This window comes from Leopardus geoffroyi, chromosome X (genome assembly GCF_018350155.1).
Source record: "Leopardus geoffroyi isolate Oge1 chromosome X, O.geoffroyi_Oge1_pat1.0, whole genome shotgun sequence".
NCBI lineage: Eukaryota > Metazoa > Chordata > Mammalia > Carnivora > Felidae > Leopardus > Leopardus geoffroyi.
The window spans coordinates 27,488,843-27,505,343 of NC_059343.1; the positions used below are offsets into that span (position 1 = coordinate 27,488,843).

Here is a 16,501-nt window from a genome sequence, read left to right on the forward strand (position 1 = left end):
AAAAAAAACATGATGCAGGAACAGTATTTACAGTATCCTACAATATTTGTTTTAAGAAGACAGGAATAGGAAGAAAACAAACACAAATGCACACACACTCACATCCTATCTTTGGAGTGCCATCAAACAGACTGATAACCTTGCCAGCCTACGGGGAGAGAAACTAGGTGGCTGAAAGATGGAAAAGCAAGGGAGTATTTACTCCCTTTTATGCTTTGCATTTCGTACCACAAAAAGGCCCTAGCTTTTCAATGAACAAATAAAATAACTTACACTTTCAAAGTTTGCCACGGGAGGATGAATTTATTCTCAACTTTGGAGTAATTAACCCAGCATGACCTTATGACAGACTACTAATTTATTTTGTATAAAAGGAAGCTGTAGGTTCTCTTAAAATGAGGAATAAAAAATAAAATGGTAACTAAATGAAAACAAGTTTTCCAAAACAATGGTTACCCATACCACATGCCAAACGATGTGATAATTTGTATTACATTCTATTATACCCTGTGCTATCTTACTGTATTTCATTTCACTCGCTAAATGGATTTCATAACTCAACAATAGGTCACCAGCAACAGCTTGAAAAAGAGCTGTCTAAATTATCTCCTCTTCTGTATCCCTACGTCCAAAGTTGTCATACAGGATCATGTTGCTCCTCAACTAATTCAGTAAGCTCCTGACCAGCCCTCCTTTTGAGCACTACACTCCCCCAATTTGGGGGTTTGCAAGTTACCTCTCTTTAGTGATTCCCACGTCTCTCCAAGATATCGACTGGTTCCTTGAAGCAGCATAGAAGCCTCACCAAAACCAGGCTGCACTTCAACATCACTAAATTTGTTTTTATTCCCACATTTCATGTGATTAATCACTTCCATATCTTTGCTCTTGGTGTCTCTTCTCTCTAGAATCCTTTTCCTTCCCCTCATGCACCGTTCACTTTGTCAATTTCTACTCATCTTTTAAAGATACAGATCAGGTACCATATCCTCCTGGAAGCTGTCTTGAGATCAGAGTTCCCAAACTATATTAAGTGAAAGTATCTTCTGGAAAGCTTGTTATAGCATAGGTTCTCGAGGTTCACTCCCATCTATTCTGATGCTGAAGGTCTAAGGAGAAGCTCAAATATCTTCATTTCTTTTTTTTTTAAGTTTATTTCTTTATTTTAAGAGAGAGAAAGAAAGAAAGAGCAGGGGAAAGACAGAGAAAGAGGGGGAAGGGAGAATCACAAGCAATCTTCACACTGTCAGTGAAGAGCCCAATGTGGGGCTTGACCTCACGAACCACGAGATCATGACCTGACCCAAAATCAAGAGTTGAATGGTCAACTGACGGAGCCACCAAGGCACCCCAGGATTTGAATTTCTAACAAGCTTCTAGGTGATGCTGCTGGTCTTGGGACAACACTTTAGTAGCTGTGCTGTAAACAATACCCTGGCTGGGCTGGGTATCACTCTTGTGGGCCAACACATCATTCTGTAAGTATACTTTCCACCCTGCTTTGTAATGTTTCTGCCTTGATGGCTTTTTGTAAACTGAGGTATTGTAGGGGAGCACTCCTTGTCACCCCAAGATGTGCCTCTTTGGTAGGCAGATTATTTTGTGCTGAAAATAATCAAGACCCCAAAGGCTCAGGAAGGAACTTTGATCTCTCCTAACTGACTAAAAGGGCTTAGATAGAACAACTGTTCTAGGAAAGAAACTATTGCCATAAATAACAAGGTATGGTAGGCAGGGAAGAACCTAGCGAGCTTGTTTTGTCAAAGTCCTCTCTATATGCCATTGTTTCTGGATGGCCTAGCAAACATTTCTTTACCAAACACTTATTCTTTCCATTCTTTCTGTGAATTCCTTTCCTTCCCTTTGACATCCCAGGCCCTCACCCCTTTTCTTTAGTCTAGAATGGCATATGTATTTTGGCTTGACCGAATGTTTTTGGCATCTCTAGTTTTTATGTAGATTCCATGTATGTTAATTTTCTCCTGTTAATGTGTCTTGTGTCAATTTAATTCTTAGACCAGCCAGAAGAAACTTAAAGGGTGGACAAAAATGTTTCCTCCCCAACAGTACATTCATACATCAACCTGCTTCTAAGCAAATTAAGAATGAGAGTCACCTTAACATAGTAGGACATTGTAGTTAATAAATGGTTTGTTGGCTGAATAGAAATTTCATTAGCTTAGCCTCATGTCTTTCTCTGCCTAGAGGGGTTGATCGGGGATATATGCAAATAAAGTTGATGTGCATATCACTGATACATTTGATAAAGTCTCCAAATTAATGCTTGTGGACAAAATGGAACAACATGATCTGGGTAGGAAATAAAGCAGTTAGACTTGGGTATCTAATTGAACAGGTGCCAAAGGAAACTGGTGTTTGAATTGATGTCAAAATAGAGGTATGTTTTTAGTGAGGTGTTACAGGGCTCAGTGTCAGGATACAGGCTGAGAATTCTTTTTATAATATACACGAAGTTATAGAAGGCAGACATGAAATCTGAAGTTGAAAAGAAACTAAGAAATTGAAATACACTGTATGATAGAATCAGGACCTGAAGATCGCTTCCTTCCCATTTCTACTATCAACTGGATTGATGGATTAAGAAATTTATTAAGGCTTCAAGTAGCTTGGGGTTAAAAATAGCTTCCCTCCCTTGGGAGACAGAGTGAGGGGGGAGAATGCTGGGAGGCCAGGGCCATCACAACTAAGGCAGGGGAGGCTGTGAGCAGAAAGTGACAGTGTCAGTGAAAACGTAGAAGCTGAAATCACCAGAGATGAACCAGAAACCAGACGCAGAACAGTAATGGTAGTTACAGATGCTGCCTCCAGTGCTAGTGCATTTCTTGTGTGTACTCTTCTTTGGTCAGGACTGGATCAAGAAATGGGAGGCACTGGACCTAAGCTCAAGGCACCTTGGGGATAAGCAGGATCAGCAGAGCCAGGGAAGGGGCTGATGGCCTTGCATCTAATTCCAAAAATAGTAGACGACACAAGGGCAGGATGGAGGAAATGTCGACTAGAAGCAGCACATGTGAAAAAGAACTGGTGATTTTATTTAATTTTTTTAAGAATTGGTGATTTTAGATACCACTAAGCTTAGTGTGAGTCAACAGTGTGATACGAGTATTGCTGGAGTGGGGAACTGTGCAATGGCTCCAGGCATGGACTGTGGTGAGATGAACTTCGTGGTAGTTTGGTGTCTTTTTTAAGTTTATTCACGTTTACAGAGAGAGAGTAAGAAAGAGAGGCAGAGAGGTGGAGGGAGAGGTAGACAGGGAGAATCCCAAGCAGTCTCTACACTCAGCACAGAGCCCAATGCAGGGATCAATCTCATGACCATGAGATTATGACCGTGAGATCAGGACCTGAGCCAATATCAAGGGTCAGATGCTTAACCGACTGAGCCACCCAGGCACCCTAGTGGTATATTGGTATCCTAACAAGTGTCTAGCCAGGGGCTAAAATGCTCCTCTTTCCTTCTCATAACATATTCATCTTACCTAGAGTGGCAATCTTCAGACTGGGATATGCCCCTTGCAGTATGCAAAGACTTTTTTAGGGATATGTGGGCATAGATGGTGTTCATGGAATCACTTTCCAAATTCTCAGCTTCTACAAGGGATTTTCCTGGCTTTGTTCCTGTGGTGCACACATCATTCCAATCATCATTCCCACTTTTTGTTTAAAGACAGTCTTCCAACTTTACAAAATAAAAGTATGCCTCTTCTGACATATCCCAATGGTACATTGTGCCCAAGACACATTTATGAAAAATCAAAATACAATTCAAAATATTGATGACTGAAATTCTCTTTTAATCAAGGTACCATAAGGCATACCCCTCAATTTCATTAATAGATTAATTTTCAATAAAAAATCTACTGAGTATGTTCAACAATTACCAGAAGTTATATATATTTAAGTAATTTGATTATTACTAGGTATTTTTATTTACTATACAATAACTATATGTATAACTTAATCTAATGGATATTTAAAAATACTTAGAGCCTTATACTTACAGAAATTTATTTTTAAAAACTAAATTTAAATCCACATAGATATATTTGTCATACAGAAGTATGATAGAGTGGTTAATAAAAGGCTTTAGAGCATAAATATATATTACATTAAAATATAATGCTTTAGGGAAGTAGAATGGAAATATAATTGAAAGAATAAAAATGATATGAAACTTAAAGATGAGCTTGTTTTGTATATTTTTTCAAGCGGATGATGGGAGATATCAAATTGCTATGGTAAATTTCAGTCCACTGGATATATTCAAAAGAGTAATGTAACACTTTTTAAATGTCAATATTTATAATATGCCAGAGGAGAAAATAGATGTCAACTTTAGAATGTTCAGGAGGATACTCAGTTTTCTAAACTATTTGGAGAGGTTTTTTTTTTTTTTTAACATCTATTTATTTTTGAGAGACAGAGCACAAACAGGAGAGGGGCAGAAAGGCAGAGAGATACAGAATCTGAAGCAGGCTCCAGGCTCTGAGCTGTCAGCACAGAGCCCGATGTGGGGCTTGAACCCACCAACTGTGAGATCATGACCTGAGCCAAAGTCAGACACTCAACTGACTGGGCCACCCAGGCGCCCCAATTTTGAGAGTTTTATAAGCAGAATGGTCTGCATACCACTGTAGTAGAGGTTTTCTTGAGTCTTCCTCCTTGGCTTGGCAGGGGAGAAAGAAAAGCACTCTTTCCCCCCCTTCTCTCGCGAAGCAAATAGTAAAATACCACACCAGTTTCCTCTTAGCTGATAAAATCTCAGTCCTCCTTGAATTTTATGCTCTAGGAATTCTCAATTCAAGAAACTTCTCAAGTTTACAATCTCCTTATGTGGGCAGTTTGGTAGGGTGAACAATGAAAACCTCATGACTATCTGCGGTCTTTTCTGGACTGGTTTTCTGGTAGCAACCTACCACTTTCTTTTGAACGGGTGGTGTATTGTGCGAGTCTAATTATTCCTCTTAGGGGCTCTTGTCAAAATTCCAGCTATACCAAGAAAGGTGACTTTCACCATCTTTTCTTATTATTTTAGGAAAATGTGTTCACACTGTAGTTGTACCTTAATCTAATAGAGTCCCAGAGAAATGGACTCAATTTTTCATTTTAATGAAGAGGAAAATCAGGTTAAGAAAGGTGAGTTGATCAGTGACATAAACCTAGTAAGTGTCAGAACTGGCACCAAAACTTGGGTCTTGTGTTCTTCTCCCCGTTTCCACGTTACCTCAACGAAGGAGTGGTTTTCGGAGTGGAGAGGTGGGTGTGAAAGTAAGACAAAATTGTGATCCCAGTGTTCCAAGAGATAGGTCAATGTCTAATGCCATTAAAACATGGACCTATCCAGAAACCAACCATCTTCAAGATTTTATTGGAGCTGGATTTATAGTCTTGCCTAGAAACCAGCCTAAATTCAGGGCCGTTTTTAATTTCCAATAAACCTGTGTTCAGTTGCATGGTAAATGAGAATATTGTCCTTTTTGCCCAATAACTTCTACCCACATTTTTTTCAGGACATATTCCATGAATATATTTATGTAACTAATAGAAAACGCTAAAACTTTTTTTTTCTAGGAAAGAGGATTAGATGTAAAGTGTGAGTGTGCTCTCCTCTGTTCCTTGCCTTTCCAACACCACCCCTTAAAACACAACTATGCAGCGCCTGGGTGGCTCAGCTGGTTGAGCGTCTGACTTTGGCTCAGGTCATGATCTCACCGTCAATGGGTTCGAGCCCTATGTCGGGCTCTGTGCTGACAGCTTGTTCAAAGCCTGGTGCCTGCTTTGGATTGTGTGTCTCCTTCTCTGCCTGCCCCTCTCCCACTCGCACTCTGTCACTCTCTGTCTCTCAAAAACAAATAAGTGTTTAAAAAAACAACAAAAAAACCCACAACTAAATTAGTTACCTTATTTATCCTGAGCTAGCACATATCTATCTAAGGGAGTAACTATTTGAATGTGATAATCTCATTGTATATGAATTATCTCCCTAAGAGTGAATTAGACATTAACCTCTAAAAACCTAATTATGTGAACAACGACCACACTCCTGACTGAGGATCCATTGGTGAGTCCAACTGAAACTCCAGCACTCCAGATGACAGTCTCTGGAAGCATGGTATTAAGGACAATTGACTCTTGATAATGGGCTAGAGGCCAAGATTTTGTTTTTGTTTGTTTGAAAGCTACAAATGGGTTAGAACATACTAAATTCTCATCAAGATGTCATTGGCTTGAACTTCAGTTCTTTGGTATTTAAAGCGCTCTTTCTCTGGTGTTCTTACTTTGTGGCTATTACTTTGGTTCCTCTCTTCCCTACGGGAAATTCTCACTCTTCTGATTTTCCTCTGAAAAGAACAGCTGTGGGGTTGTCCACTTCCCTCCTTGTTGGCATGAGTTAACTAAAGATAATTGGAATTTCAGTGGCCTTTTGTGGAAACACATGATCTCTCTACGCTGGTTCATCTAGGGCCTCTCCTTTCTCATCGCCTCCACTATTGTTTCCTTTTATCACCTTTGGACTTTCCATCAGCTCCCTTGAATTCTTTGATTTATTCTCTTTCAAAACCTTCTTATCCTCCATCTCTCTGTCCACCCCTGCCAGAGAGTTGCCTCCCCAACCCAGTTACTCAACCCAACTATGAGCTTTACGCTCCCTGCCCTGATAGGGGACTCTCCAGGATCTTAGGAAACCCAAAAGTAATCACCTGCAGCTGACAAGACTGCCTGGAAACAAAGGTTATTTTATGCACTCAGACGGGCTTTGGACATACCCAGAATAGCCCTTTGGTGCAGTCTTAGTTACTCACCCAAATTTTAGTCCATAGCCTCCGTAAGATTACATATTAAGTCCAAAGAAAATCTTAAAAGTCTCCTCCACAAAGACCGATGAAAACTCTTAGCCTTCATATTGAACAGGTAACCTCAACTTGCTTTCATAACCTTTGCTAGCCCACAAAATGCTAGTAAATGACAGTTCATATTTATTTGCTTCCTACTTGTCTCCGAGAAACAGAAGTTACTTATGGTTAAAAAGTATAATCAATGCATATAAATGAAACTTCTAGAAACAATAAGCTCAGAGAAAAACAACTATGCAACATCTGCAAGGTATGTAGCATGTGTTTTTGTTAAGCAAGAAGAGAGTATTTTTTTCCTAAAGTGAAATGACTGATTATTCTGGAAGAAAGATGAGGAAAAATGTAGGACAAAATCTGAAGGGATACAGACAGTTGTAGAAAGTTTGTGGAACAAGAATTTTGTGTCATGTGATCAAAGAGGACTATGATTCAATGGGTTTATTTATAAGCTTTTTAAAAATGAGCTTTAGTATCAACAGTATATTAGTGGAAAACTAAAGTTCATTTTTCTCTTCATTAAAATGACAAAATTTTCTTGGATTATTGATTTGTTCTTTTAAAAAAATTTTTTTAAACATTTATTTATTTTTGAGACAGAGAGAGACAGAGCATGAACGGGAGAGGGTCAGAGAGAGAGGGAGACACAGAATCTGAAACAGGCTCCAGGCTCTGAGCTGTCAGCACAGAGCCCGACGCGGGGCTCGAACCCACAGACCGCGAGATCATGACCTGAGCCGAAGGTGGCCACTTAACCGACTGAGCCACCCGGGTGCCCCTTGATTTTTTCTTAATAAGAGATTGCAAAAGCCTTTTCTTTACCTTCTGAGTAATTCAGGTAAGCAACAATGATTCTGTCTTACCAGAGTGATTTCCTGTGTTTACAGTGATTTTGTCATGTCCTTGATTATTTAAGAATCATCTCACTTTTGAAAGAACCAGTCTTTTACAATCATGGTACCTCCTATATTTATTTTTGAAACCTTTCACTGCCACTTCGGTTACATAGGTAGTCAAGCACTGTTTCAATGACCCATGATCCTATTTAACCAAGCGTTCAAAATGTTTTCACATTTTTGACAACCTTTGATATTTTGCCTTGCACCACGCAAACCCTAAATGAAATCTTGAACTCAGGTGGACATGAAAATGTCACATTTGTTCCCTCTTAATATCTAAAGAAAGACATAGGTTTATTTGATACACTGAGTTGCATAAAAAGCATCATCAGATAAGAAGAGATGCTTAACCTGCCAGAAGTTATTTGTATGGGTCAAATGTTATCAACATAAATATTTCAGTAACTGTATCAAGTCACGAGAAATCAGTATAATGTCCGTCATAATTCCAGTCATTGCTCGAAAATGATGTATACCACAGAAACAACTAAATTCCTTTGTTAAGTGAACTCTCCTCAGATCTTTAACCATGGCTCTTTGAAGCTTTTTATCATTTAAAGAGCGCTGTTTCACTATCAGGTTTCCCTGAAGTGCGTGTCATCAGTGACAGGCTAAAGTGCTTGTCTTCAACAAAAAGGGACTATCAGAGACCTACAGAAAGCACTATTCCAGGTACTCTAGGGTGCAAGCTTCTGCAGCTTTGCTTAAATAACTTCAACACCACACCACTGGGGCTGAGTCAGGATTTCCAGAACTCCAGGGAAGAAGCTGATGGGTTTATCAAACTGCTGACCTGAGATCCAGCAAAACAGCAATCAATTACATAGAATTGAATGAACTGATGAAGGACGACTTGATTAAGGCTTTTGTTTAGAATACTGCTGATGGTTTAGTGTTCTATTTTTTTAAATGTTTATTTATTTATTTTGAGAGAGAGAGAGAGAGACAGCGAGAGCAAGCGAGCATGAGCAGAGGGAGGGGCAGAGAGGAGAGAGAGAATCCCAAGCAGGCTACATGCTGTTAGTGCAACACCTGACATGGGCCTCAATCCCACGAACCATGGGATCATGAACTGAGCCAAGATCAAGAGTCAGATGCTTAACTGACTGAGCCACCCTGGCGCCCCCTGTTTTCTTGATGTAAGGACTTTGTTTTTTGTTTTTCGTTTTTTTTTTTTTTTTTTTTTTTTTTTTTTCCGGAAGCTATCTCTAACTCAGAACAATTCAGTAGATTATACTTTTGTAAACAGAAATGAAACATTTATCTTTTTTCTACCTGCCTGATTCCTCCAGAGTTCACAAACTCCTATTGAGTATTTTCACGGCAATATCATTATTTGGACAGACTTAGTAAGAATCTATCTTTCTTGTAACCAGACATAATGGAGAAAATTGATGATATAACCAAGGCTTTGACTGGTAGGTCATATCTGAGAATGATGTACATAAAATCAGGTATGACCAGACACCTTTAAGGAACCACAGTAAACTTTGTGGAAATAACACTTACAAAACCCTCTTGGGGAAACTAGCCTGGTACTTGGCTTATGGGATGTCTAGTCTTACTGGCAAAAAAGGAGGGTCACTTCCTGACAGGCTCAGGAAACAGATATTTTGAGGGCTTTGAGAATAGAAAACTTCATCCCAATCTAGAGGTACTGTAGGTAAAATCTGATGGCAAGTTCTTGGCTTCTAATCTTTTAAAAGTCATATCTGAGATTTTTTATAAAAACTTAGGGCAAAACGAAGTTTCAAAGGCCTGTGTCATCAACTACTATCCTTGTCTCACCTGCATAAACAGAGTCCAGCTTTACTGGGTAAACAAGAATAGTCTTACTGGGAGTACCTTTGATCAAAAGGGAGGTGACTGTACAGAAACAAAAATTACATTTCAATAGAAAACTGTAGCACACCCATGTGGGTTATCAGATTATTTCGCATTTCCTTGTAAACTACATGGTAGTGTTACCTATATCAAATTGGACTGTCTTACACATTTTGCCTGTCCTTATCCAATTTTCTATTGCTTTCGTTTCCTTCAGTATCTGGCTACAACTCTCCAAACTAATGTTCCCACTTTTTCTCTTGTTCTCCTGACTTGGCATCACTGAGAACTAAAAGCTGACTACCCAGATCGCTATCGAGATTCTAGATGGTCCTATAATTGAACTTTCCTCTCAGGCTCTAAAAGAATCCTGAGAGCTGAAGCTGGACACCTTGATATCTACTCCTAAGGACTCATCAGCACAGCGCACTATGTATGGACAACTTTCCTGCCCGGAGCTGCTATATGGGCCACTCAGGAATTTTATCAGAACTCCCACAGCTTTTATGCTCTGCTCCAGGAAATAACTATGACTGTGGACACTCTTATAAAACCTCTCTGATGTCTGTGCTGTCACCCAGAACATTCAAAATGTGATAAAATGGCCACTGCCTTTCTCGCTTTACCATCTAAAGACGTTTCCAGCCCAACCTTTAGGAATCTTCCTAATTGGCTGCCCTCTGGATTCAGAAACTGGGTTTACAGTCTGCTCCAATCATTAATCTTTGTTTTTCTTCTCACTGCCATAGCAAATACCCCTCATTAAATACCTGATTGCTCATACCATCCAGCAAAATCCTCTACCATGAAGTTTCAGACTCAGCTCGAGTAGTCCTTGAACAACAGAAAGTTTCAGAAATAATTGACACGAAGTAGCTTTCCTCCGCTGTTCACTAGGAAACCTGGGTTCCCTTGGACAAAAGAGGGGACTAACGAAGATGGCCTTAACATTCTTCTTAAGGTTGACGAAAGAATTAGGCCGGTTTCTTCCTAATTATAGGCCTGAACTCTCTTTCCTTAGTGTATTTACTTCAGAAAACTTTCCATCGTAAATTCTTTTTTCTGCCTCTTTAAGAGGTAAATTTTCTCCAACTTAGGAATGTCTTCCTCAAATACCTGGGAGCCATGCCATTGAAATAGAAATATCAGGAAGCTCCTTGTCTACCAGTCTCAGGAGGAGGGAGGAGAGGAGCCTATGTTCAGTAAGTGACAATTAGCAAACATAGATGACCAAATCACAATGACCAATGTCCCCACCAATGTCCTCCACTACTTTAACACTAGCTCATCCCAATGATTAAAATCTTCCCTGTCTTTGTTTCAGTGGAGTTGACTTCAGTCATGAATAAAGTCTTCCTTGTCTATTAAGTTATCCGGTGCCATACATGTTTATATATAAATATGTACACATATACATGTACATATATATGTATATATACACATACATATGTATATACGTACATATATACGTATATACACACGTATAAACACACGTATATACGTATATACACACGTATATACATACGTATATACATACATACACACATACGTATATACATACATACGTATATATATACATACGTATATACATACGTATATACATACATACACACATACGTATATACATATATACATATATACACACACACATATACACATACACACACACACACACGTATAGCACCGGATAACATATATATATATATATATATATATATATATATATATATATATGTATGTTATGTGTATATATATACATATGTAATATACATATATATAATATATATATATTATGTATGTATATATAATATATATATACATATTATATATACACACATGTATAACCAGATAACTTATATATATGTTATGTATATATATGTATGTATGTACATATGTATGTAGATGCATATGTATGTACATATATATACATATACATACATATATATATATGATTTTATTTTATTTTTCTTTGTTTTTACAACACAGCAACAAGAGCACATGCGGAGAAAGGGAAGGGTTTGGTGCTCATGTCGCTCACGTGGTACTTTATCCTTCAGTCACTCCAGGTGTGTCCCTTGGTAGTTTTCTGTGTGGATTTGACATTATGGGCAATTAAGTTGCTTACATGGGAAGGAAGAGCCAGCTTACCAGTATGTGATGTTATTTATAGACCATAGAAGCAAAGTCGTTCTTGAGGGGAAGAAAAAAACCCTCCCTGTTTTCAATGTGAAAGTATTTCAGTCAGTAAGACTTAACATAAAATTATGTGTCCCCGTCTCTCATATATTAATAAAAAGTTTAGAAAGCAGGAGTTAGGCAGTTTTATGTCAGATAAATAGCATACCTACAGCTCATTATTGAAAGCATTAATTAAAGATTAAAAACATAAGACGTCTTATAGAAATTTTACGTGGGCCCTGGTTCTTAGCATTCAATTATCATTCCTGAAATCTGAAATCAACATATTTTATGTCTGAATTGTGAGTACATTTGAAAATGCAAAGTCAAAGGCGTGCCTTCTAGCGGGCTGACTGAAGGGAAAGGGCTGTGATTACGCCTCATTTTCACCCTCTACATCACGATCTCATTGATTATGTTCCTCAGCTTGCTAAGGGTTCTGTGAGGTGATTTTCAAGATGAATATTGCTATTTGCAGGATTTCCTGAATAGGAATATTTCAGGAGTAAATTGCACAAACCAAGCGATGTGCAGTCAATTTTCACTCCAGCATAAACAATGCATTAGAACAGAGCCCTTAAGGCTTTTTTTATTTGGGTTTCATTACACAGCTAGCTGCATTGCATCAATAAGCATGAAGTGCCAAGCAGGCAAAACTGAGGCTCACAGAGGGTAGTACATATTTTTCTAACAGGTGCTCCGAGTTTGACTAGAGAAAACAAATGACCTGGATGTCAAGGCCTTAGGCTCCTTGTTTCAGAGGTAGCCATGGCTACTGTGGACAAAGAAAATGTCTTTAAAGTTAGGAAATGGAGGCTCCTCACACATCGACTTTCTTGGCATTAACTGATTCCTAAGATTTTAGCGAAGAGTTTCTTTCTCTGTATTAAAAAATGGGCACGGACTCCACAAAAGCGTTTAAAAACTGCCTTTGGCTTTCAGTAATTGAAAGTGAAGTGAAGCCCATTTTCCCATCTTTCTTTAACTGGAAAAAAAAAAGAAGTTTAATCTCTTTAAGTAGGGGGCTATAGCAGGCTGGACAGCCTAAAATCACATATCTTACAGCAGAACGCTAAGCAATCTTAATAAATCATTTATCAGACGGTGAATTTAGATAGAAGCTAGACAAAGAGGGATAAAGAACTAGGTAAGTTAGTAAATTATTCACATAGGTCACTATTTCCTGATTACCAGCTAGGGGTTTTTGCCTCGGATAGAGCCACACGCAAAAGAAAAAGGCTAAGGGCCTATTTTTGAAATCTGCACTCCAGAGGTGAGAAGCTCAGAATATGCACAGAGGACTGAAGCCAAAGACTCTCACTGCCAGCGAAAAAGCAGCTGCCTCTCCCCTCAGTGATTTAGACCAGGCTGCAGGAGGCAAATATCATGACTCCCTGAAACTATGCACAGCAGTGAGAGCACAGCTGACAGGAGCTCTCACTCTAAACGGCAGGGACCTAATTTGGCACAAACCTATGGGCCACGGACAAACAAATGCCCAACGCGAGTTTTTGCTATTTGAGAACCACTGTGGGGGGTTTCGACTGGGAGTAAAGTCACTTTGGTTGAGTCAACAACATCCATTTGTGGTGGCAGATTTTGTTATCCTTTCTATTCAATATATTCCATGCACAGAGATAGCTAATATCGAATATATTTTTCATTACTTTAATGAAGAAGCTCATTTTCACTAAAGGATGCATCAAAAGTAAAGGGACGGTGGGGTGCCTGGGTGGCTCAGTCGGTTGAGCGACTGACTTCAGCTCAGGTCATGATCTCGCGGTCTGTGAGTTCGAGCCCCGCGTCGGGCTCTATGCTGACAGCTCAGAGCCTGGAGCCTGTTTCAGATTCTGTGTCTCCCTCTCTCTCTGACCCTCCCCCGTTCATGCTCTGTCTCTCTCTGTCTCAAAAATAAAACATTTTAAAAAATTAAAATAAAAAGATATTGCAGGACATTTGCAATTCATATCACACCTCTTTAATTTGAACTACACAATCCATCGTGCCCCTTCCTGCTACCCACCGAAAGATCATATTTGCTCTTTCACTGAGAGGAGAATCTGGCTGAGGTTATCGTCTGTTGGACTAAGTAACTACTTCTTTGTTGAGATTACGGAGTAACGAACAATGAGTATTGTGAGATAAAGTTGCACTGGGGAATGGACAGAAGTCAAATACCTCGGAGGACACCATGTACTAGCAAGGTGAAAAAACGGAAAGGATTCCAGAACTGGTGGCTTCTCTGAATGATGACGTGGCTTTGCATTCTCCCATGTCTTGTCTCTGTGTCTACACATAATGCGAAGGCAGGGTGGCTAGTGCGGCAGAAGCCACGGCTTAGTGTCAAGACCTCTACCGTGCCATCATTGTTCCAGCTGTGTCTTTACCTTTACCTGACCCGTACACTTTCTTAAAGCCAGCCAAATTCATTCTGGTAAAGCCTACTGTGACTTGGCCTTAATCGTCAGACTTGAATGGAAGACCGTGACGCTGGATGAGCAGCCTGGGGTTCGCAGGGGTGAAATGACATCTACCTGCGATGTACGTGGCATCATCTGTGCCTGGGGGCAGCTAACAGAATGGTAGATATACATGGCAGGAGAAGGTAAGGTAAGAGTAGCGGAGCGCGGTTTGCAAAATAACTCATTTTAGCTATTTCAACCTCTCTCTTTCCTTAATCTCACTCAAGCCCATCTTTCTTAAACTTTGACTTCTTCTCTAGAATATCCTCACGCTTCATTTCGTCCTTGCCTTATCTCCTACCAAAACAGCACCCAGTGGAGATTAAAAACATTAGGTTGTAATAATCCTGGAAAACAAGGGAAATGAAAACTTGGGGTCAGTGAATTAAAAAAAAAAACCCAAAAAACTTTACTCAACATCTTCCTTAACTTATTTAGCCTGAAAGTGCCCACCATTACATTAGTCAAGAGGTTGAGATTTCAGTTTAATTGGTTTATTTGATTAGCTAGTTAATGTTGCTGACCCAGAGGAGATGCAAAGTAGGACATCAAGTTGGGATAAATCTTTGGAATATGCTCCTGGGAAGAGAGAAAATACAGGGACAATCCATGTGTATAGAGATGCTAAAAGAAGATGGTGGCATCCGATTGGCATGTTGGCCTGGAGCACTAGACCTACCCGTGGCACCTCTTTACCAATTTGGGTGCCTGGTTGCCACCTTTCTTCTTTGATTCAAAGATGTAAGTACCTACCATACACCGGGCCCTGAGATGGAGGTGTCGAGAAAGGAGTGGGGTAAGGGAGTCAAGTAAGAAGATGCCCTCTGCATTCAAAGAAGATTTTGACGGGGTACTCAAGTCTGTACCGTTTAAGTGTCCATCAATGTACAAAGGTTATGGGAAATGGATACAGAGGTTTATAAGCAATCCTAAAAGTGTTTTTTACTCTACTGGGGGTATGGAACAAAGTTTTGAAGAAGCAAAGACATTGAATTCAGTCTTGATGGATGTAGAAAACTTCATCATGCCAAATAAGGAGAAAGAAGACAATTAAGGAAGAGAGAAAAGAAGATCAAGAACACAAAACACGGCATGAAACCACATGCATCAAAACATACCATACAATTTTTTGGTGGCTAGAATATAAAGGGACATTGTTGACAGAATGAAAGGATACAGACATAAACTGGAATCAGCCTGAGAGGGTTTCCTAATGTCTACTAAAGAGACTATACATTATTGGATAGGCACCTAATCTCCTAACCTCCTAAACAACTTTAGTTTTAGAGAAGCGGTCTACACATGTACATTAAGTGCAATTAAAGTAGGGATGGGAAGTAGATCATGGTAACAAACATGATGAAGACATTCTAGTGATATGTTTAATGAATAGATTATTGCTAGTAAATGCTGTAAGAAAAAGCAAAAAAATGCTAGTCAACTATTATTATCATTATTATTGTTATTATAACAACAATGATGATTATGATAATGAATCAGTGATATTGCCATTCTTTCGGAAAACAAGATTTAAAGCAAAAAGTCCCTACCTTAAGGTCAAACGGTCCTGTTTGATTTGGTTGACTGTAAATTTCCAACTGATTTCTAATAGGAGCCAGCCACAGAAGCAGATGATTTAACTGCTCTTCAAGCTGTCCAAGGTCTTTTATGTGTGCCTCAATTTCTCCTTGTTTCTCAGGCAAATCTCTAGAAACCTGTAAAGAAAAAGAGTAAAACATTCCCATGGTTTAAATAAAAAAGTAAAAAATAAAGTTATTTGCTATAAAATGTCATCGAAATTTACTGATTTGGGTATTGTAACAAGGTGATATTGATTACTTACATGGGTTACATGTTAGAATTTAATTCATGTATACAAATCATTTATTAATAGTCTTCCCCAAAACTCTGTGCTTCAAAGACAATGAGCCTTTTCTTTTGGAAATTCAAAACACACACTCACACAAATGCATACCCAACTCCAACTCCTACCATTACAGTATATTCTTGAACCACTCATTCACTAAACATAATGGTGCATTGCATATTAGATGGCAGATACTTTGTCTTTACATTTCCTTCTAACTTTGTTTGATGTTAAGGAGAATTATACAAGGGAATTCTTCTATGAACAAAGAAAAAGCTGGAGGTAAGGTATAGTTTAGGGGTCTAAGTATAACGAAGTAAAACAAAATCAGATGACTAGAATGAAAAGAAAAAAAAGACATTTGGATAAGAGTAGAATATATCAGCATGATTATAGGCT

General features: G+C 38.9%; 1 protein-coding gene across 11 annotated transcripts in view; it reads right to left on the bottom strand.

Moving 5' to 3' along the window:
* Nucleotides 1–16,501, bottom strand: part of DMD (dystrophin) — a 2,127,700-nt gene that overhangs the window by 714,408 nt on the left and 1,396,791 nt on the right. For all 11 annotated transcript variants that reach the window (XM_045472664.1, XM_045472669.1, XM_045472671.1 and 8 more), the window contains one exon: nucleotides 15,786–15,950. In XM_045472664.1, coding sequence (XP_045328620.1) covers nucleotides 15,786–15,950 — 165 coding nt within the window. The remainder of the gene's footprint in view (nucleotides 1–15,785; nucleotides 15,951–16,501) is intronic.